This window comes from Talaromyces stipitatus, genomic scaffold (assembly GCF_000003125.1).
Source record: "Talaromyces stipitatus ATCC 10500 scf_1105507295527 genomic scaffold, whole genome shotgun sequence".
Classification (NCBI taxonomy): domain Eukaryota; kingdom Fungi; phylum Ascomycota; class Eurotiomycetes; order Eurotiales; family Trichocomaceae; genus Talaromyces; species Talaromyces stipitatus.
The window spans coordinates 646,616-668,053 of NW_002990114.1; the positions used below are offsets into that span (position 1 = coordinate 646,616).

At 44.5% G+C, this 21,438-nt stretch overlaps 5 protein-coding genes across 5 annotated transcripts in view, besides 5 other annotated features; 4 read left to right on the plus strand and 1 right to left on the minus strand.

Moving 5' to 3' along the window:
- The window catches only part of TSTA_082840 (uncharacterized protein), a gene marked incomplete at both ends in the record, with an annotated part of 856 nt that extends 766 nt beyond the window's left edge, over window positions 1–90 (plus strand). Inside the window, one exon of the mRNA XM_002477969.1 lies at window positions 1–90. Within this exon, the coding sequence (XP_002478014.1) occupies window positions 1–90 (90 nt within the window).
- A 1,419-nt stretch (window positions 91–1,509) lies between these two features.
- Window positions 1,510–2,199: a mobile genetic element.
- Window positions 2,128–2,951, plus strand: TSTA_082850 (uncharacterized protein; the record flags this gene model as incomplete). The annotated part of the gene is made up of 3 exons (XM_002477970.1): window positions 2,128–2,205; window positions 2,257–2,322; window positions 2,727–2,951. The coding sequence occupies 3 exons, from the start codon at window positions 2,128–2,130 to the stop codon at window positions 2,949–2,951; spliced, it is 369 nt and encodes a 122-aa protein (XP_002478015.1).
- Window positions 2,586–3,347: a mobile genetic element.
- Window positions 3,348–4,401: 1,054 nt separating this feature from the next.
- Window positions 4,402–8,021, minus strand: TSTA_082860 (acylglycerophosphoethanolamine acyltransferase, putative; the record flags this gene model as incomplete). The annotated part of the gene is made up of 4 exons (XM_002477971.1): window positions 4,402–4,875; window positions 4,958–7,039; window positions 7,104–7,508; window positions 7,617–8,021. 4 exons carry the CDS (start codon window positions 8,019–8,021, stop codon window positions 4,402–4,404), a joined length of 3,366 nt encoding a protein of 1,121 aa, XP_002478016.1.
- A 540-nt stretch (window positions 8,022–8,561) lies between these two features.
- Window positions 8,562–15,054, plus strand: TSTA_082870 (polyketide synthase, putative; the record flags this gene model as incomplete). Its single annotated transcript, XM_002477972.1, has 10 exons — window positions 8,562–8,902; window positions 8,992–9,799; window positions 9,874–10,207; window positions 10,259–10,443; window positions 10,503–10,551; window positions 10,589–10,821; window positions 10,890–11,806; window positions 11,867–14,317; window positions 14,343–14,488; window positions 14,549–15,054. 10 exons carry the CDS (start codon window positions 8,562–8,564, stop codon window positions 15,052–15,054), a joined length of 5,970 nt encoding a protein of 1,989 aa, XP_002478017.1.
- Window positions 15,055–16,148: 1,094 nt separating this feature from the next.
- Window positions 16,149–20,626, plus strand: TSTA_082880 (uncharacterized protein; the record flags this gene model as incomplete). The annotated part of the gene is made up of 11 exons (XM_002477973.1): window positions 16,149–16,232; window positions 16,302–16,491; window positions 16,589–17,147; window positions 17,222–17,284; window positions 17,341–17,543; window positions 17,597–17,663; window positions 17,744–18,815; window positions 18,856–18,919; window positions 18,967–19,392; window positions 19,506–20,180; window positions 20,217–20,626. 11 exons carry the CDS (start codon window positions 16,149–16,151, stop codon window positions 20,624–20,626), a joined length of 3,813 nt encoding a protein of 1,270 aa, XP_002478018.1.
- Window positions 19,107–19,505: a mobile genetic element.
- Window positions 19,553–20,599: a mobile genetic element.
- Window positions 20,627–20,748: 122 nt separating the features above from the next.
- Window positions 20,749–20,783: a sequence feature (AT_rich).
- The last annotated feature ends 655 nt before the right edge of the window (window positions 20,784–21,438 follow it).

Sequence of the window (21,438 nt, forward strand, 5' to 3'; positions counted from 1 at the left end):
AACTCAGTTAAGCTTAATACTCAAAGATATCTTTATAGTGGAAATATTGATATTGACCTTATTCTGCGCACTCTTCTCTCTACATCTTGAGGGGATTGTTGGACACTATTTATGCTTGAGAATCCCATCCACGCAATCTCAAATAGAAGATTCTCGACACAGAGCTGTAAAGTTGATTCGTAGATTCAATCTTGTGACTTCAATTCTCGAATTTTCCTTGTATCAATGTTGTAGGCTTTCCTTGATTAGTGTTGGTTGCTTCGTGCAATCGAGATGCCTGGCACTGGTATGCAGCAAGGAGAGGTCACGTATGGCTTACACGTGACCTCGTCAAGCAAGGACTATATAGACCGCGTCGGGGCCTCATTAAGACAGATAGACACAACAGAACACAGAACCCAAGAATCACCTATTGAGATTGACTCAAGTGCTTCGTACGTACGTATATGCACCTTAGTGCACCCACAATTAGGTTTAGCTTACCTAATCCTCGACACAAGCAAGGACTATATAGACCGCGTCGGGGCCTCATTAAGAGAACACAGACGATTGAATACATTTGACTATAGAACTTGGAGTACCACCTGAAGCGCGTGTACGGACGTACGTACGTTGTTTTATTGGCTTTATAAGCCAACCCACAGATAGAGTCACTTGTAACAAGAAAATTATTATTCCGCTCCGAGACATGATTTTATGAAAAATTTCTAGGCTGCTTCTTCAGGTTCAAAATCTACCGGCATAATGGACAGATTTATTTGCCCCTATAGAGAGAATACGCGCCAGCCAGGCTTTTGGAAGCTTGCAAATGGCGGTAGCGATGATGAAGTTGGTCTTGAAGATCAGATTGAAAGCCAGGCTGTTGCAGGTCCTGATACTCTCGAATATGCTACATCACAAAGTAGCTCTCTTGCTCCGAATGATTCAGCTTCACAAATTCAGTCATCCACTCTAATGAATCCTTTTCTTGAGCCTCCGAAGCAAAAGAGACAGCGAAAAAAAACCTAAAAGAAACCTCATGGGTCTATACCCATTTTCAACAACCATTACTACAAGGAAAGACCTTCTTTGATAAACAGACTGGAAAGATAAAAGCAGACATACAGTATTCTTGTCTACATTGCACAGCTCTAGAGGAATGGACTACTGTTAAGTCAGTTACCAAGGGTTCAACTAGCAACTTGCAGAAGCATTTAGGGCAGAAGCATGGTATCTATAAAGATAGTGACACTTCTTTAGGTGACTATTTCTACTAGTATCTATTATATATATTTGTGCTAAAATATATCGTCATCACGTCGTCTTAAAGTTCAATGCTTTCCTATGTTAGAGCTCAGCCTTTACAATCTCCTCAAGAACTTCTCGATTAAAATATTTTCAACTGGGCTATCAGAATAATGCAGCTATTTTCAGCATTTGATGACCCTCTTTTTCAGGTAAATTTGGAATGATCTTCCAGGGTTTTCTTGCAAATATAGATCTTTGAATTTATTTTCCTGCCGTGTTGATGAAGAATTTGCTAAGGCTCAGATATAACTAAAGAATGATCTTAGAAAAATAGAGAATTGCAGTACTATTGCACTCTCTCTTGATAGATGGAAGAGTGCAAATGGCTACAAGATCTTTGCAATTATCAATCATTAGATTATAGTAGACTTTCAGCCTCAGCATAGAATCCTTGACTTTTAAGAGATAGAAGGCCCTGATACTGGTGAGAATCTAGTGTCTATTGTCTATAAGGTTCTATGTGAACTAGACATTGGAGCTAAGCTTATTTCCATTACCAGTGATAATGCAAGTAATAATTTAGCAATGGCTGAAATTCTCCATGATTTGCCCAAAGCTGATTATGAATAAGGCAATACTCAACAAGCAATGAGATATTAAGGAGAAGGTAGCTTTATTCGTTATCTTGTACATATTTTAAATCTTATTGTTAAGGAATTTCTTACTGTTTTGAAAGCTGGTAATATTACAGGAGACTTTCAGATTATTGAAGATTTAGAGAATAATCAATTTCTTGCACAATCACAAAGTGCTTTCTCTCGCATACTCATTCTGAGTTTATATATCTCTTTAACCACAGAGTGAAAGAAAGAATGGCAGAATCTATGCCAGATAAAAGGGATGGATTCAAAGCTTATTCAGTACAATGTTACTACTCGCTGGAATTCCTCTTATTGCATGCTTAATGATGCTTGGAATGTATGAGTCTTAATGATCTTAGGAGTGAAAAATACAGCTAACTTTCAATAGGCTGCTCCTCAAATTCAGGAATATCTTAAGATAAAACATATTGTGGGTGCACTAAGGTGCATGTACGTACGTACGAAGCAATGGAGTCAATTTCAATGGGTATTCATTCAGTTCTGTGTCTCTCTTTCTAAGTACATCATGTTCCAAAGCCGCGTCTATATAGACCTTCTCCTGAGCTGATTTGTAAGCTATCCCATGGGGTAAACTTGAGACCATTCTCTTACACATGACAGTTTCGGATTGATCGCTTCATTGGAAAGCCAGCTTATCTGACACATCTCGATTGCATGAAGCAACCAACACATATCTTACCTCCTTTTACTGACTAAGACTGGAATCAGCTTGGACAAATCCGGATAGTCCTTGCAGAGTTTGATAGATATACACTGGAGCTCTCTACTGATATTTCACAAATCAGTTAGTCTTTGGTTATCTACTATTAACTCTTCAATCTTCTTCAAGAAGTTCAGGATAGGGAGGGAAAGTTCAAGGACTTTGACACAGATGTCGCTAACGCATCTAAGAGCGCCATGAGAAAATATGACAAGTACTATACTCTTATAGATGATTCATACGATATTCTCTATATTACAATGTTCTTGGATCCTCAGTTTAAGAAACTTATTCTTAAGTATGAGTTACAGGATGGAGCTAAGGATATTATTACTGCTATGCAAGAGCAGCTTAAGATCTAGTATCCTATAACTCATAAGCCCGAACTTTCTACACCTTTAGAAGAATCAGGACCATCAGGCGCCTTGCAAAATCCATATAAGACCATAGCATTAGAGATGATGAGTAAGATCAAGGCAAAATCGCAGAAATCTACAGAAAAGCCCTCCAACATTGCAGGATATCTCAGCTCTAATGTTGTGAAATTTGACGAGAAGAAGAGAAATTGGATTTACACATAGTGGAGAGGTTATATAGATGAATATCCACGCATGACAGCGGCTGCAAGGGATTACTTAGCTGTTCCAGCAGCAGAGGTTGATGTTGAGAGAGTATTCAACACTGGACGGGATCTTCTTGGCTTACGGAGGTGGTCTTTGAGCAGTGAAACCATGAGGAAGCTTCTTACACTGAAAGATTCTCTTTGTAAGTAATACTACGCATATCCATGGATCTATGGATATCATGGATATGCTAAATTTTCATGGATCTTATCCATGGAGAGCCCTACTTACGAATAATCGTACGAATATTCGTAAGTCGATTCGTGTGCACCCCTAAAAGCTGATTTTGCTGCCGTTATGTCATTATCATCTGTTGCTGTTCTCGGACGAGAGTGAAATTTAAGCTCTATGTTGCCGCCTCGACCATAAGCCTTTTCTCCGGACCCTTTAGTTTAGATGATAGGCTTGCTTTGACTCCGGATGATACCTGGGAAGAAATCAAGGTTGTTCTTACGGCGGGTGCTTGTAAAGCTTGAGGGGCGGGCATGATGAGCGGTCATGTCTTTATGCTTGATTTGGGAAGTGTGCTTTTTGCCTTGGAGGCTTTGGGGACGTCGCTGCCTGTATAGAACGGGGTTTCAGAGAGTAGTCAAATTCATGATAAAGATGATTCGGACGGGGAACACACGACAGCAAATGATCATGGCTTCAGCAATCCGGTTTCCGATTTCGATATATTCTACAAAGTTTGTCTGGATTGTGATTAGGTTGAGCTGGTGGATGCTCTTTATGACCGCGATATGGTTCCAGACATGGTTGGAGAAGGTGATTATTCCCCTATCTTTACACCCTTTTCTGCACATTTTGGCTAATTGTGATCTATTTTTCTAGCTACCCGGACTACTGATATCCATCTCCGTTATGTATATTACATTCTTTCTCCCTCGAACCCTCGCATCTTGGGCGGATATAATCGGTATCCCTGGGTATGAGCCGGCTGTGCGTTTAGAATAAGTAGCAATACAATCTGATGATGTAGCATTTATCTCAAGCCATTCTTGTTTTTCTTGTCTTTATATCAATCTAATAGTGTATTTTATAGGTCGGTGTACATATCTGCTAGATTGTATAAGTGTAACTAATTGATTGTTAACCTAGAAGGGTTATGAGATTATTGGCAGCATGCATTTAATATCATCTTTGTATATTTAGTACCTATGTGCTTTCCCTCTCGTTGACTCGGATCAAGTCAGTTCAACAAACCGCACTTGCGCCAATAAGCAATGTATTTATCCACCAAATCAAGCCCGACGCCATTACATGTCCGCAGAGATCGCGATACCTTGCGAGCCTCAGCCGTATCAAGAATAACACCTCCACCCGAAAGAGCACGAAAATCCGTTTCCAGAAATGTCCGAAGATGCTTGAGGAATTCCAGGTCATCATCCTCTTTTTTGGGCTGAGTGTCATCATTGACCGCCGCCGCCGCCATCGTCTTGGAGACTTTCTCTAACCAAGTGTCGAAAGGTATTATCGGATTGGCACTCGTCGCTTCGATCGTCAGGTTCAATTTGACGGCAAGAGCTGAGATAAGAGGTTGCCATGGTTGTCTTATTGGGTTTTCGATGTGGTATATTGCATTGCGAGGTCTGCTAATGCTACTGTTTAGAAGGATTTCAAGTATGGATTTGGCGACAATGTCCATTGGAATCCAGGAGTATGTCTAATTCATGCATATTATTCCATTAGCATGTGATCTTGTGAGTATGTATACGCCGTGTATTCTGGGGGGTAAAAAAGCTTACACCAGTCAAATCAGGAAGCGATCCGACTATTTGAGACGCCTTAAGCATGGCTGGAAAATGCTCGTTTGCATTCCACACGCCTGACTCTGTGGTCCCCGTGAGCTGGCCCAAGCGAACGATTGTATGCTGGACTTTATCCCCAAAGTTATTCATGCCATCAATCAACACATTCTCGCACACCCATTTTGCTTGTGAATAGCCGAAAGGCGCAGGACTGCTGGGGTCGGTAATTGGTGCTTCGAGAATGATTGGACCTGACTTGCTGCGTGCGCAAACTGCGATGGAAGACAAGACCAACAGTTGTGGGTTAAGAGCTGGTGAGCAAGGTCGCTGAGTAAAATGGCAGTCTACCGCAAAGTCAATCATGTTGTGCACGGTGCGGATTTGTGGTGTGAATGATAGCAATGTTCTCTGAAAATCCATGGGCCAGGCGTTGTGAATGATATGAGTAACCGTCTTCTTGAGGTGACCATATTCGGATTCAGGTAGCCCCAGATTGGGTTTATCGATGTGGTTGGAAGGTAAGAATCGGATCTTACGCCACGAGTTCTCGCCAAGAGTGATGCCACTTCTGCTATTGGCTTCCAGTTGGAGAGAACGAAGCTCATGTTCGGTAGATGTCGTCACTACTGAAAAAGGCTTGTCGAGATATTCTTTTCGAGAACGATTGAAACATATGATCTGCTCGACGTTTGCTGCTTGTAATAACCCCTGTAGTAGATAAGCCCCAAGATGGCCAGTTGAGCCGGTCAAAAGCACGGTCAACTTCCTTTCTGAGGGATCGACTGAGCTAGCAGAAGACGAAAATTGAGTAGCCAACGCTTTCATCAGCTGTATGGTCCGAGATGCTGTGTTCACAGGTGGTGAGGAAGAGGTGGTGCCCTCTAGGAGAGCCTTTGCTAATGCTCGGACACTAGGGTTTTGGTAGATAAATTGGGGGCTGACTTGGCCATTGAGGAGGGCTGGGAAAGTTGTCTTATTCTGAACGTTTTCGAGTATTCGAGCGAGCCGAGTTGCCTCTAAAGAGTCCATACCCCTGGAAAAGAAGTCATCGTTCACATCCCAAGATGACGGATCTGCAATTCGATCTTGGACACATCGTTGAATAATAGATTTTAGGTCACGCTCAAGCTGACTCTGCTCAGACGCTAGGTTGATATCCCCTTCTTCCTTTCCGTTACTACTATATCTATAAGCAGCTTCGATCTCATCCTTAAATACTTCGTAGGTCTGTTTGCGCATAACGGATCCTTTGTCGGATCGTGGCACTACTTTTGCAGTAGGTTTAATCACGATCATCGTCTTTGAAGGCACGCGAGCATGTCGATCCAGTTGCAGGTTCTCACTTCGGATAACAGTCCAAATTGCTTCGACAAAAGATGGATGCTCTTCCTTCGCCAGAGGCTGCACTGGCTCCACAATAACACCAACTTCAGGGCGATGTTCTCCAAAGACAACAGCTACTTTGACAAGACCCGTGGATAAGAGCGCTTCCTCGAGCCGCTGAGGGCGAACCTTTTCGCCCGTGGAAAGAACAATAAGATCATCCCCTCTTCCCAAAACCTTGACCTCAGTATGCTTAGAATTGGGACGAAGCTCTAGAATATCCTGAACTGGGAATGGTTTGCCCCATCCAAAGGGGAAGCCAGTAAGTTGATACAGTGTCTCGCCATTTTTACCCTTCTGTTCGACCTCATTGACCTCAAGTCCCATATCCGTTCGCAGACGGAGATAATGCCAATCGTAGTCTTTTCCAGGACAGAAAATAGGAGCTATAGCACCAATCTCGGTAGCACCGTAATGGTTCAGGAGCTTCACGCCATTGGAGACCAACTGCTCCCCAATCGAAGACTTGATGGCCCCACCACCGACGGCGACAAAGTCTAGTCCGATCAGTGACTTCCAGTAATTTTCACTCGAAATCATTTCTTCAAGTATAGTTGGCACAGTCATTAGCGAAAATGCACCGGACCGATTGATTAGTTCAACGACAGACGACGCAGAAGGGATGGTGCTTCCCGAAAGGAAACAGCAGGCCTTGCCCGTTGAAAGACTGAGGCACGGGGCAAGAAGACCAAAACCCTATACAGAAGCTAATGTCAATCATGTATGCATAGATCTAAGGTTGTTTCAAGTAAGAACGTACGTGATACATTGGCAAAGTGGAAACGTTTACGTGATTGTTACATTCCTCAGGTTCTAAACGATGACAAGCCGCATAACCGAGTAAGTATCGATGTACCAAGGAGATCGGTTTGGGCAGCCCAGTAGTCCCAGATGAATGAAGAATCAAAGCTCCTATCTCATCGGAAGAAGGGTTCGGGGTTTCAACGACTTCATTACTTTCAGCCTTGCCCAGGTCTAGTAAGTTTTCATATGGAATTGAAGGAATCCGTTGAATGGTGGCCTCTTGCTGCTCCATTGATGTGCCATTTAATGCTTGTTCGGCGGCACTTTGAGTTCTTTTCGACACAATGATGGCTTGTGCAGAACAAACGTTCAAAAGATGGGCGATGGCGACGGGACTTAATCGAATTGATAGCATTAAGACCTGTTTTAGTGCATGCCATTAGCTAATTTTTTTCCACTTCTCCAATCCATTCTCTAGATTGATAGATGGATAGGATTGGCGGAGCGGGCACGGGGGCAGGTGACATACAGGAATATCAAGGTATAATAGAGCAGCGAGATAGACAAAGAGTGTCACATCGCTCTCAAGGAACAACGCTACTGGTTTCTTTGAAGACCGGTGCTCATTATCTGCACCGTCATAGTGTTTTTGGGCTCCAAAAAGTGATTTCCGGAGAAAAAGGGAACAGCCAATTGTCGCAGATTTCAAGTCACGGAAATTGATTCTTACTAGATGTAACTGTTTCCCTCCAATTCGTACCTCTTGAAGAGCGAAGAGATGGTCTGGATTGTGTTCGGCGTTGAAATCTATTAGATTAGGAAGTGTCTTGAGCATTGAAGGGTCCTTCGGGAAATCTCGAGATACTTGGAATAGAGGTCGATGGAATTCATGACCACTAGGCATGGATTGACTTTCAAAATCGATTGCAGGCATTTTTCTAGGAAGTTTTCTTGCGCGAGTTACGATTTTGAAAGCCTTGAGTAGAGCGATGCCGAGGATGAAGGGGCGATATTTTTTGAGCTGCGGTTACTTTCCTCAGTGCTGATCTTGTTACGAGATTGTGAGCTCAGGGGATAGAAAAAAAACTCGAACAACAAGAATTTTTCGGTTTCCATTTCTCCCCTCTTCATCACTGCCTACATACTTGTTACATCTCTATGCGGCATGAGATGCACTAGGGACCCGCGTACAAGGACACTTCCAAGGGTCCATTGCAACCCTATTATCGCATCATAGAAAGGGACATAGAAACTTCAAAGAGCCAAGGCTTACATTATATTCATGGCTGTCTCCATAGACGAGTAATTATACGCGGGTCTCCTTATGTCCAGCATCCTTTCACACTTGATGCCCAAGTCGACAACTATTTGGCATGGCTGATATATACCCTCTACATAGAAATGTCCAAAACCTTTTGAGTACCGCCGATTCAACTCAACAATGCATACTAAGAGCAGCACTACAGAATCCACGATGAGCTTTCAACGGGTTATCTTTTTGGGAGGTCAAGGGAGTCGCCATTCCCCTTCGTCAAGTACAAGGAAGCTCGTAGATGGAGGAAACCCATCGTTGACTCTATTACTTTCAGCATGTCACAGTGCATTCTTAGAAGAGGTTGTAGCTTCACGATCTCTGTTATCTATTCCGGAATGGGCAAACTTTGAGGTGTCAAGCTCTCCAGAAAGTCTGCTTACCCTGCGACCAGACCAGACGCGCAATCCAATTCTCGAAGGCGTTTCATTATGTGCCAATCAGCTCCTGGCTTATCTCAACTACGATCCTAATTTAGAGCTGTCGTCCCATGTTGCAGTAGCGTGATTTTGCTCAGGCATGCTCGCTGCTGTCGTTATTGCTTGTAGTGGTTCAATAGAAGAGTATATCAAGTAGAGTATATCAGGTACAGCAAGAGCGCCATTCGCACGGCATATTGGTTAGGATATCGGGCGGCAGAACTTGCTTACAAAATTGCTGGAGAAGAATCGCAACGCCTTCCATGGGCACTTTCAGTGATTGGAATGCCAGAAAAGACTTTGGAGACCAAGGTGGAAGATTTCAATACACTTTTAGATGCACCCACGCTACAGAATGGATCAATACGACTTGCCAATAGATTCAGTCAACATGCGTTCAGTGTTGTTGGCCTGGGATCCTCACTCGAACAGTTCCGCTCAAGGCACCTGGTAGGAAATACAGCATCATCCCCGATACCGGTATACGCTCCGTATCATGCTGGCAACGAAGGCCATAACGCACTAGAAATGGTGCTCCGTGACTTGAGCTGCGGAAAAAGCGATTTCCCTTCACTGGCAGATCTGAAGCATCCACTATGGTCTTGCCATGATGGCCGTGTGCTAGACGCACATTCGCAATTAGCTGACTCCTTACTAGAATATATTATTTCCTGCATTCTTGTGGAAAATGCGGATCTCTCCAACACTTGGAATAATGTGGTAGAATCCATCAAGTCATATGATGAATCGGAGGTGATCACTATCGGGGCCGGTGCTCGAACGTTGATTGCGAGCGTCAATCGAGATATCTCCTCACCACAACGGACCAGCTTCATTGATGTGCCGTTTATTGGCATTCAATCAGATACTGGCCTCTCGACAGAATTTGCCATCGTAGGCATGTCGGTGAATTTTCCCTCTGGGCTTGGAAAGGAACAATTCTGGAGGACGCTTGAGCAAGGTCTCAATACAGTACAGAAGGTTAGTAAAGTGAACGTTAACTTCATGAAGATTTCTCAAATATTTCCAATATAAAAACATCTAACGCACGCTAGATTCCAGAAACTCGATTTAAAATCGATGACTATCAGCCACGCCGAGGGCAACATGGCACAAATCGTGAGATGAAGGCGCGCCATGGTAACTTCATTGACAACCCATACGGCTTTGATCATGAATTCTTTAACATTTCACCGCGTGATGCAAATTCAATGGATCCTCAACAGAAAATACTGCTTCAAGGAGCTGTCCATGCCATGGACGACGCCGGATATGTCCCGCACGTTACACCATCTTATGATCCTCGCACCATTGGTGGTTACATTGGCATCGCAACAGAAGACTATGTACAGAACTTAACCCGGGATATTGATGTATATTATTCGACTGGCGAGTATATCCCGAAATTGTGCACAGGGCATTTCCTAATTCTGTTTGTAGGAACACTGCGTGCCTTCTTGAGCGGTAAAATCTCTTACGCGTTTGGATGGAGTGGCCCCTCACTTGTCATTGACACTGCGTGCTCATCTTCAATGGTCTCCATTGCGACAGCGTGTCGAGCATTAGCTGCTGGTGACTGCTCAGCTGCCTTGGCAGGTGGAGCGAACGTTATCACCAGGCCAGATGTGAGAGATAAACCTCAATAATCTTCTCGTCTCAATGACTGACATTTGTACCCTATCAGATGTATATAGGCCTCTCTAAAGCTCACTTCTTGAGTGATACCGGCCAGTGTAAGCCTTTCGATGCCGGTGCAGATGGCTACTGTAGATCTGAAAGGCGCTGGCCTCTTTGTCATCAAACGGTTAGAAGATGCAATTCTTGAGAATGACCGTATATATGGCGTTATCCGAGGCATAGAAGTCAATCAAAGCGGAAACGCCTCTTCAATTACACACCCCCATTCTGAGACACAGCAGAATCTTTTCCGCAAGCTCCTCTCTTCTTCCGGCATTGACCCTACATCAATAAGTGCTGTAGAAGCTCATGGGACGGGAACTCAGGTATGGTCTACCTCATTCTCTAGCCTGTTGCTGTTGTTGAATATGCACAAAAGCTCATGGTTAAATAGGCGGGTGATGGGGTCGAATCTTCCAGCCTTGAGTCGGTCTTCGGGGGCCTATCGCCTGTACAGTCTGTCTACTTGACGTCTATAAAAGGCAATATAGGACACGCAGAAGCTGCATCTGGTGCTGCGAGCCTGGCAAAAATATTATTAATGATGCATCATTGTACGATTCCGCCTCAGGGCAGTTTTAAGAATCTCAATCCGAAGTTGGAAAGTCTACTGTCAAGGACTTTTCGGATCGCGACACGGTCTGTTGAATGGAAAACTCGAGTTAGTACACCAAGACGAGCTTTGATCAACAACTTTGGGGCCGCAGGATCAAACGCAGCACTCATTGTTGAGGAGTATCAGAGGAACAACATACCGCCCCTTACCGAACGTACCGCTAGAGCAGCATACAACTTCATTTTGTCGGCCAAGAGCGAATCAGCACTGAAAGCCCTTATCAAGCTTTATCTGGAGAAGCTTCAGATGGGCCCTCCTTCCCCTGCAATTGAGGATCTCTGCTACACCGTGACTGCGAGACGACAGTTGTATAAATGGAGATCTTCTCTAACCGTAAGCAGTGTCACAGACTTGATCCAGCAGCTAGAACAAAATTTGACTCTTCATCAATGCTCAGCAAAATCTGAAAGTCTACTTGTTTTTGTCTTCTCTGGTCAGGGCAGCTTTTACTCAGGAATGGGTAAGCAGCTACTGTCCACTGCAACTGTTTTCCGGGAAAAGGTGACAGAGTGTGATCAAATACTGCAACAGCTGGGACTTCCAAGTGTCATACCAGATATTGATGGGACATTTGTCCCTGCTGCAACATCTGACTTTGTATTATGGTCTCAGATTGCATGTTTCATTGTGGAATATACCCTTGCGTGTCTTTGGCTCTCCTTCGGGATTCAGCCAGATGTGATCATCGGTCATAGGTAAGCTGCAGCAAAGCGGAGTTCTCACAACATACCTTGCTTTCTAACATGAGATCATAGTCTCGGAGAATACGCAGCCATGGCTATCAGCGAGGCTCTTTCTGTTAAAGACGCCTTGACAATTGTCGTCCGTCGCGCTCAGCTCATGACGAAATCATGCGAGCTGGGCAAGACTGGCATGATAGCCTGTGATAGATCAGCTTCCTACATCGAAAAAGAGATACTGTCTGCCAACCATCTCTTATCCTTAACGATAGCTTGCGATAATAGTCCTACCACCAGCGTGGTTTCCGGTCCGTTAAATGATATTGATCGCTTGGCAACCCTGCTTGAAGAGCGAAAAATCCGTCACAAGCGATTAGGAGTCCGCCTAGGTTTTCACTCAGCAGCTTTAGATCCAATTCTCCAAGAATTAAATGATCTATGTCATGATATGCCATTCCATGCTCCCAAGTTTCCGTTGGGATCTTGTCTCCATGGCCGGCTCATGCAGAAGGGGGATCTCAATCCTAGTTATATTGCTCAACAAACCAGAGGAAAGGTGCGCTTTGCAGAGCTTGTCAAGTCCCTTCATGATAAAGAAACTCAGTCGCCTGTTTTCGTTGAAGTTGGGCCACATCCAATCACATCGCCTATGGTCAAGACCATATTTTCTAATCCGGGCTCCTTATTTTTACCTTCTCTTGTGAAAGAGCAGGACGCATGGGTGGCATTGTCAGGCGCTTTACAGCAAATGAGTCTTCGTAGCATGTCAGTTCGCTGGCGTAGCATTTTTGACGGCTCAGAAGCTGAGATTGTCGATGTTCCGGACTATCCTTTTCAGACACAATCATTGTTCATTCCTTTCGGCGAAATCTATGCCGTTACTAAGTATGATACAGGAGTCGTCAAAAATATCCGGCCGAAGTCATTCCATCTACTCAGTGAAATGCAAAGAGAAAGTCCAACATCAGTTCCTTCAAACTTCTCCACTGATCTTTCATTCCTCTCCAAATATATTCATGGGCATGTAGTTGGCAAGTCTCCTCTATGCCCTGCTTCACCAGATGGAGTAAGAGCTATATTTTGCTCCGGGTGGGCTTCATGGCAGCCAAACACAAAAATAAATCGTACTCTCGCGCGTAGTGCTGCATATGTCAAACGACAAATCGCGCACATGCAATCCAAGCAAGCTTACACAAACGTCTTCCGAACCAAGACGCTATACAACACAATCTTCCCCAGAGTCGTTTCCTATAGTGGAGATTTTCAAGCCATAAAGGAGCTCACCGTATTGGAGGACGGATTAGAAGGATATGGAACATTTCAGATTCCTCTAAAATCTCGTCAAGGAGGTATTATTACACCCGTATTTGTGGATACACTTCTTCACGCTGCAGGATTTGTCGCCAATAGTCATGTTCACCAAACTGATGCCTGCATTTGCACAAAAGTCGAAATGACTAGAATACTGTATCAAGGTATATCTCTTAATCAGACATTTCAAGTATACTGCAGCTTGTTGGATTGCAATGACGGGGTGCTGCTAGGGGAAGCATACGCGATGACAGAGGAAGGAGTCGTGGTGGCTAGCGTAGAGGGTATGCACTTCAAGCGGTTGAACTTGAAATTCTTTCAAGAGCGTCTAGCACGGCAAATGGTCGGCGGTGTATCTGGTCAAGCATTATCAGCTGTCAGGATGCAATCATCCGGGTCAGCAAAGAAAACTACAACGATTGAGTCTGACTGGAACATGCAAACCCAAGTGGCTCGACAGGATGATTATGAGTCTGTCGTAATTGACGTGATCGCTCAGATCTGCGAAAAATCGCGTGTTTCAATCAACGGCTTGACTAACCTATCCAGTCTTGGTATTGATTCCATGATGCGCATTGAACTTGCGGCGCCACTTAGAGAGAGATTCTCAGATCTTGATCTGGACCTGGACGAAATGACAAACATGGAGAACGTTCAGGAGTTGCAGGAATATGTCAAAAAACAAAGCATTGGAGCGAGCTACACTTTCCCTATCACCTCTGAAGGTTCCTCTGATGAGACTTCCTTCGATGAGGCCAATGATCCTCCGTCTAGTTCCAGCTCTTCCAGCGACAGCCCCATTCTACCCACATCTGATGGGATAAATCAATTACTGTTAATCATCAACAAAAAGTGTGAAGTACCGGTGTCAGAAATCAATCTTGAAACGACGTTGGGATCCCTAGGCGTTGATTCGTTAATGGAGATTGAGCTGCAGGAGACGTTACAGCAACATTTTGGACGGTCATTGCCAGTTGAAGACACTGTCTTCGACCTAACCATCCAGGAGTTAGCTACCTACCTCGGATTGAACTTGACGCCAAAATCACAAGGGACACCTTTGGAAGAATTCCAAGGGTCACCGAATAATCCGTCTTACGGCATTTCCGGAAATAAAATCAACTATTTGCAAGTCACAGTTTCCCACGAACCAGCTCTGACCCAGCTGCAAACGAGTTCCGAAGGTTTTGCCCCCATTGGTGCTCTTTCACGATGGTGGCGGGACTATTGAACACTACAGGAAGATTACTCCTATAGGCGGTAATGTTTATGCCATCAAGAATCCAACGCTGAAGGAGACTCATTGGGCGAAGGGCCTCACCGATATGGCTGAGCAGTATGCTTCGGTAATCATCGGCTCTTTGAAAGGTCCCGTCATTCTCGGAGGTATGCTCTGTGAACTTATAAGGATGTTTTCAATTGTTATCTAACTTGCTATAAACCTAGGCTGGTCCTTTGGGGGAGTGTTGGCGCACGAAGTAGCTCAGTCTCTTGAGCGTGAGGGATGCAGAACGCTGGCGGTCATCATGATAGACTCACCTTGTCCACATAACTTAGAGCCCCTTCCTCAACCTATTGTGAAGCATGTGCTGAGCGCCAAAGAACTTTCAACCTCTGCCATATCCGTTATCACAGCACAGTTCCAGCATCATGCACGATTTCTCGCTGAATATTCTTCCCAAGAGACAATAGCGCAAGATGTCATTCCGGAGGGCAGAAAGTACTTTATGCTTCAAAGTAGCAGCACAATCGACACCCGTCGCTTATGCGGCGCAGACCATCCTTGGTTATCGGATAACCAGTGTCGAGAGGCTGCTCTGGCCCAATGGGAGCGCCTGCTAGCACGCCAATTGACAGTGCTGAAGATTCCTGGAAATCATTTCGAACCTTTCGAACCACAAAATGTAAGTTCCCTTACCGAGTCCCACTGTTGCTCTGAAGGTGTTAATTAACGCCATACCGCTCAGGTCGATGTTGTCTCCCAGCAGCTACAAGCTGCTTACAGATCTGCAATCTCGACTCTATTATAAGTTAGAAGTAAGCAGGGATTGGTTGATACCTTTGTTATTGTCGGTTTAACTACGGTCCGTATCACGAAGCATAGACGGTAGTAAGGCGCGAACACGAAGCAGCCTAATGAGCCTGACAATATGAAGATATCTTGATTCCTAATATTGTGACTTATTCCTGAGAACGAGGGGGAACGGGGGGATAGCTAGTTAGATATACACGCGGCACGCACGTGCCACGTGAGACTAAGTAGTGTTTACAGCTTACGGTACGCACCTATCGGTTCAGAATATTGATTATTCCGACCTTTTGGCCGCACTGCAGCTATAGATGTGTAGCTATCCCCCGGTCCCCCGATTCGTGGGAGTCAGTCGTAATATTACCAGACTCGCCCCTTGTAGACCCGTCGGACTGGCCTTACTAGTGATTCTGTGCTTCGTGTTATCAGACCTAGTTAAACCAGCACTACCTTAATTCGCATCTTTTTTGATAGAATGAGGCAGTAAAATAATGCCTTCAAATAATAAAGAAACATGAAAAGTACCCAAAGCTATTTGCGGCTTCTAAACCCAACTAAGACAGGGCTAAACCCTAACCCTGGGCTTCAGATTAGTCAACCAGAAATAATAACCCATATTTCTCGTTCCAGAACAGTAAAAGATGAGTGCTAGAATCCAATGGAATTTAGTTCCTGTTGAAGTTCGTTTCATCAAAGCAGTTCGATTGAGCGCTGTAGGCTGCAGGACCCCAGTACTCAATGTACGGGACCGGAGTATGAAGCACCGCAAACATGCAGCTAACGTAAACAGACAACACACATCAAATCGCAGGGTTAGCGGACTTCTAGATTGGCAGTTAGATCTATTAGCTCCAATTCATTATGTGATGTTGAACTAGAATTTATTGGTTTATTTCCAGTCAACATTGGGTAACCTCCCCCTTCACGGCACTCTATCGAAGCAGAAATATCAGTCTGCACGGACTAATATTATCGAATTCTTCAACATTTGAAACAACCTGGGAAATTTTACAAACAATGGCTCGCTCAGTTCTTCCTCACCACTTTCGAAATGGTTTTCGAGAGCTTCACAATGAGCCACATTGGACTCCTCGGGATGAGGTATGTTTCTACCTAACTCGTCATGAGCAGACCGATCTGTTTCCAACGCCGTAGTAACACAAAATGCAGGATGACGAGGTCGAAGATATCCACTATGAGCTCCCGCCATCTGTAGAGCTGGTAACATCGTCACGGCACAATCATCTGGGTATCAATGTTCTTCGTACCTGGCCTACAATGTACGATGGCACTGCTTCTCCTCACGGTGTTCCGGAGTGGTGGAAGCCATCTTCGAAAGTAGATGTCCTTATTTGTGGAGGTAAGAAGTATTAATATGATTTTTCTTACCTTGGAGCTAAAGTAGCAAAACAGCTGGTCCAAGTGGCCTGGAAATCGCGCTAAGTCTACTTCGACAGGGCCTGACATTCCGAATTATGATAAGGCTCCAACGCCACTCATTGCTGGTCGCGCAGATGGTGTTCAGCCTCGTTTCCTTGAGACTCTCTCTACCTGGGGTCTCGCAACTGAGGTTCATGAAGAAGGCCCATTGATTGAACGTACCGCCATTTACTACAATGGAAAACTCCTTCACCATGGACGATCCCATCAGTCAGATTCCCGCTACCGAGGTCTGCATATCATCACCCAAGGCCAGATTGAGCGAATTTTCATACGGGATCTCCTGCGCCACAAGATACTCGTAGAACGTAATACAACTCTCAAGGAATTTACAGTGGATCAGGATTTAGCAAAACTATCCTCGCCTTCTGCATACCCGGTACGTGGCGTTATCGAAAACAGCTTGACTGGCAAAGAGGAAAAGATCGAAGCCAAATTCCTCGTCGGCAGTGATGGTGCCTCAAGTTCAATCCGGCGAAGACTTAAAATACCATTCGATGGCATCAGTACTGATATTTACTGGGGTATCATGGACTGTGTTTTCGAGACGGACTACCCTCATGCATGGATTTTCGGGTAAGCAAGACTAGCAAGGCTTTCCTTTTAACATGTAAAGCGTCAAGTTTTTGGACATCTCTGACTATTTCCAGATCTGTTGTCAGCTCCAAGTATGGAGGATGCATCATTATTCCTCGTGAGAATGGATACATTCGGTAAGCATTATCCCAATACCTGTAATATCAGCTCTGCAAGGTTAATAATGGCAAAGGCTTTACACTCAACTCGACATCTCGAAGACGGGGCCCTTGGCACAGACAAGACAAGCACGTGATGCTAACTTCGTTGAGTCTGGTGGACAGGTTGACATTCACTCCATCACTCCGGAGGAGGTCTTGGAGCAAGCCAATCGCATTTTTGCGCCATATAAACTCTCCTTTGGAGCTCCGCTTAGTTGGTTTGCTGTCTGGAAGAGTAAGTTGCATAGCCATTTCTTTTGCCTCCGACAATTACTGATGAGATAACAGTTAGCGAGCGAGTTGCTCGGTCTTTCTCATCCAATGACTTGAGGGTGCATTTGGTCGGAGATGCTGCGTAAGTCCATCTTCTCGATTACTGGAAACTATCGGGTTCAGATTTGATTGCTGATCTCACACATTTAGACATGTTCATAGCGTCATGGGAGCGTTTGGCCTCAATGCATCAATTCTCGATGCCGCCAATTTGGCCTGGAAGCTCGGCATGACGGTAAAAAATCAAGCTCGAATGGACGCCCTTTTACCAACATATGACAGAGAGCGCCGTCTACATGCTGCGCATATTATTGAGACTTCAGGGAAATACCTACGGTTTGTCTGCAGCTCATCTCTACCGGCAGCAAGGCTCTATCATGTAGGCGCAGATCTTGGTATAGACGGGATGGAAGAATTTGAGAGAATAATTGACCATCCCAAAAATGATGGTCAATCTGCAATCCGTCATGGCCAAGCCAATGGTCATATAGTAAATGGTCATGTCATAAGTGGTTCCCCTAGTAATGGCTCGGGATCAGATGAGGAAGCTAATGACGATGGAGAATGTTCTACATCGGCTGAGAAAGTCTCTTTTAAATCCTCTGAAGATGCAAAAGCATTTATCTATGACTTTTTCCGGCGACATGGACAATTCTTACTCGGTGTCGACGCGCCATACGGAGTTAGTTGTCTCAACACAGGCGTGAACAAGGTGGAATGGCAGAAGTTCCCCCCAGTTCAGGTCCGTAACGGTGTTCGCGCGCCAAATCCTCGTGTTTGCTTCGATAAGGAACATATGGGATATCTTTACGATAAATTTGATGGTGCTATCCCCTTTCATCTGGTCGTTTTTGGTTGGGATTTACTCGGAACCGTTCGGAAGCAGTTGGGTCGTCTGTCAAAAGCATTGTCTCCTGCTGATCCTGATAGTTTTTATTGGAAATACGGTGGATCCAAACTATTCAACATTATCTTGGTAGCCAGAGGCACACCGTGGGAAATCCAGGAAGCCCTTGCAAAAGATAACGAGCTACTAGCGTTGCAGGAGAAGGCTATTGTTCTCTCTGACGACCGTGCCCCGGATGAGGATGCGCATAATACTTGGGGGGTTCATCACCGTACCGGGGCCATGGTCGTTGTTAGACCAGACCTCTGGGTTGGGTTTAGCGCAGCTCCTGGAGAGGTAGAAAAGTTCACTGATTACTTTGGGACTTTCTTGGTGGCCCAGGACAAAGTATCGTCTTGAAGGAGATATAGACTACTATGGAAGCCAGTTTCGTAGATACCGCTGGGCACGAGATTACTATTTGGAGGCATATCCTAGACATATTTCTCCATGTAATACCTACACATTGGAGCAACCGCCTACCCGTCTCGTCGCTTAGCCTCCCCACCTAGCGGTTGGGAGTCTGCCGGGGCTCAACGTACACCGGAGCTCAACGTACAAAATTGTAAAAATCGCAACCCTGCAATTTCCAACGTCCAAAACACCGCAAAAATGACTGCTGAGCAATACAAAAAAGAGGAGGAATTAATCACCAAGGCTGTTCATGCGTATAAACACGGAAAAATAAAAAATATCTCGAAATTAGCGCGTGAATTTGGAGTTTCTCGCCCGAGGCTCTATCGCCAGATTAACGGGACACCCTCTCGCTCAACCCGACTCGCAGCGAATAGGTTATTATCAATTGATCAAGAAAAAGCGCTTTTCTTATGGCATCAATATCTAGATAATATGGGCGCCGCACCTACACCACGCCAAATCGAAGAAAACGCGAATTATTTGATTATGAAGGATTGGATCGGTCAGGGTGAGCCATGAAGGGCTGGCAAGGACTGGGTTTATGAATATCTTAAGCGCTTGCCAAAAGAATATCAACGAATTGTACAACAACCTCAAGAAGTCGATCGTACGGCCGCTGAGCACTACGGGCAATTATTGACTTAAAAATCGCTATGAATAACCTCAAAATTACACCTGCAAATCTATGGAGCTTTGACGAGACCGGATTCATTGTTGGACAAGGAAAAAAGGAAGCAGTGGTCACAGCATACCCAAAAACATCAAAAAGAATTTCTAGTCTGTCTTCTCGCGAATCTCTCACCGTCGTTAAGTCTATAAACGCCGAAGGAAAGGTTATACCACCGTTAATTATCCCAAAGGGTGTTGTACATCTGGAGGAATGGTATAAGTATATAAAAGATGAGGATTGGCTTATTGCACCAGCTTTAAATGGCTTTATCACGGATGAGATTGCATTTGAATGGTTACAACATTTTAATCGGTTTACGGACGATGGCAAGAATTGGCGGTTATTGATCATGGATAATCATACAACTCATCTCACGATACCGTTTCTTAATTATTACAAAATGTGTCGCATTCAAGTATTTGCCTTTCCTGCGCATTCTACTCATCTTTTACAACCGCTTGATGGAGTCCCATTTCAACAATATAAACATGTTCACGGACGAGTGGTGAATAAGATTGCTCGGCTTGGTGGCTTCGATTTTGATAAAAATGACTTTTTTCAGGAGCTACATGATATCCGGATAGAGACCTTTACACCACGAATTATCCGCCATGGTTGGAAAGATCGTGGGATTTAGCCTTACAATCCTCGCGCTGTATTAGACCTCATGGTCCAACCTGAGGATGCGATTATTGATGATGGAAATACGTTAAAAATCTATGGTGAGAATAATGATACGATTCCCAGCTCACCAACCATCAAGTCGATATCACCTCCTTCATCCGTGCAAAAACTACGTCGCTATGTCAACAAGATCGAGAAATCACCTGATGGCATAAAGGATATCTTAGATGAGAGCAGCCCAGGCCTCATACGCCGTATAAAAACGGTTAACCAAGGCAGTCTTATAATGGCTGATTTGGGTGAGCTACACCGTGAAAACTTCACACGGATTCGTGATACTGCCGAACGTAAGGCTGGCAAAAAAACTAAGCGCCAGGTTAAGGCCGTTGGTGCGCTTTATGTAAAAGATGCAAACCGCCTCATAAACGCCGCCATGATGGAGATTTGATGAAAATTCATAAACGCTATATCCTTGCAGAGCGGCAACAGGGTGAGGAAGAGGAGGCTCCAGCGCCTCAAACCCCAGGGTTTTTTTATCGATACTACGGGTAATAGGTAAGTCGTATACAGTATTTTTATTTGTTTAGTTTTTATATATAAAATATGTTGGGCTTTTGACCAACTAGACCAAAAAGCTGCGCGCATACTAGATGATCTAGTATGGATGTAAATAGCTGGCAAAGGTGATATGTGATGTGAGGTGATATTCCCAACAAAATATATGGCGTTGGTGGACTTGATAACATTTTACACAAATATTGTACGTTGAGCTCCGGTGTACGTTGAGCCCCGGCAGACTCCCAACCGCTAGGTGGGGAGGCTAAGCGACGAGACGGGTATCATTTTACGATCACTGCATCTTTGATTGTCAGATACCTTGCTAATCAGAGCGTCGGAATTTCGAGTAATTTCAAGCATTAAATTTGAGCCATCTTTAGGCGACTTATATGACATTGCTGTAAGCAGACTATCGTTTTGACCCGTGCCTATAGCCCTTCTAGCCGCAGCCGTGTAATCAACATTCTGACTAGAGGTCTGACATGAATCCATGGCCCATGTCATCTTCATCCGGCCCTGGAATACACCGGTTCTGGGCCGAGTAGAGCCAGCAAGTGTACGCGGGTCCCTTTTCAAAGAGGATCTATGTATCATTGTGGAATTTCGGTAAAGCATAAGAAAATCAACAATCATAACTACACATAACCAGGCGGCCTCAACCGAAGAACTGCAAAATTGCGCTAGAAATCGATATCCCAATAA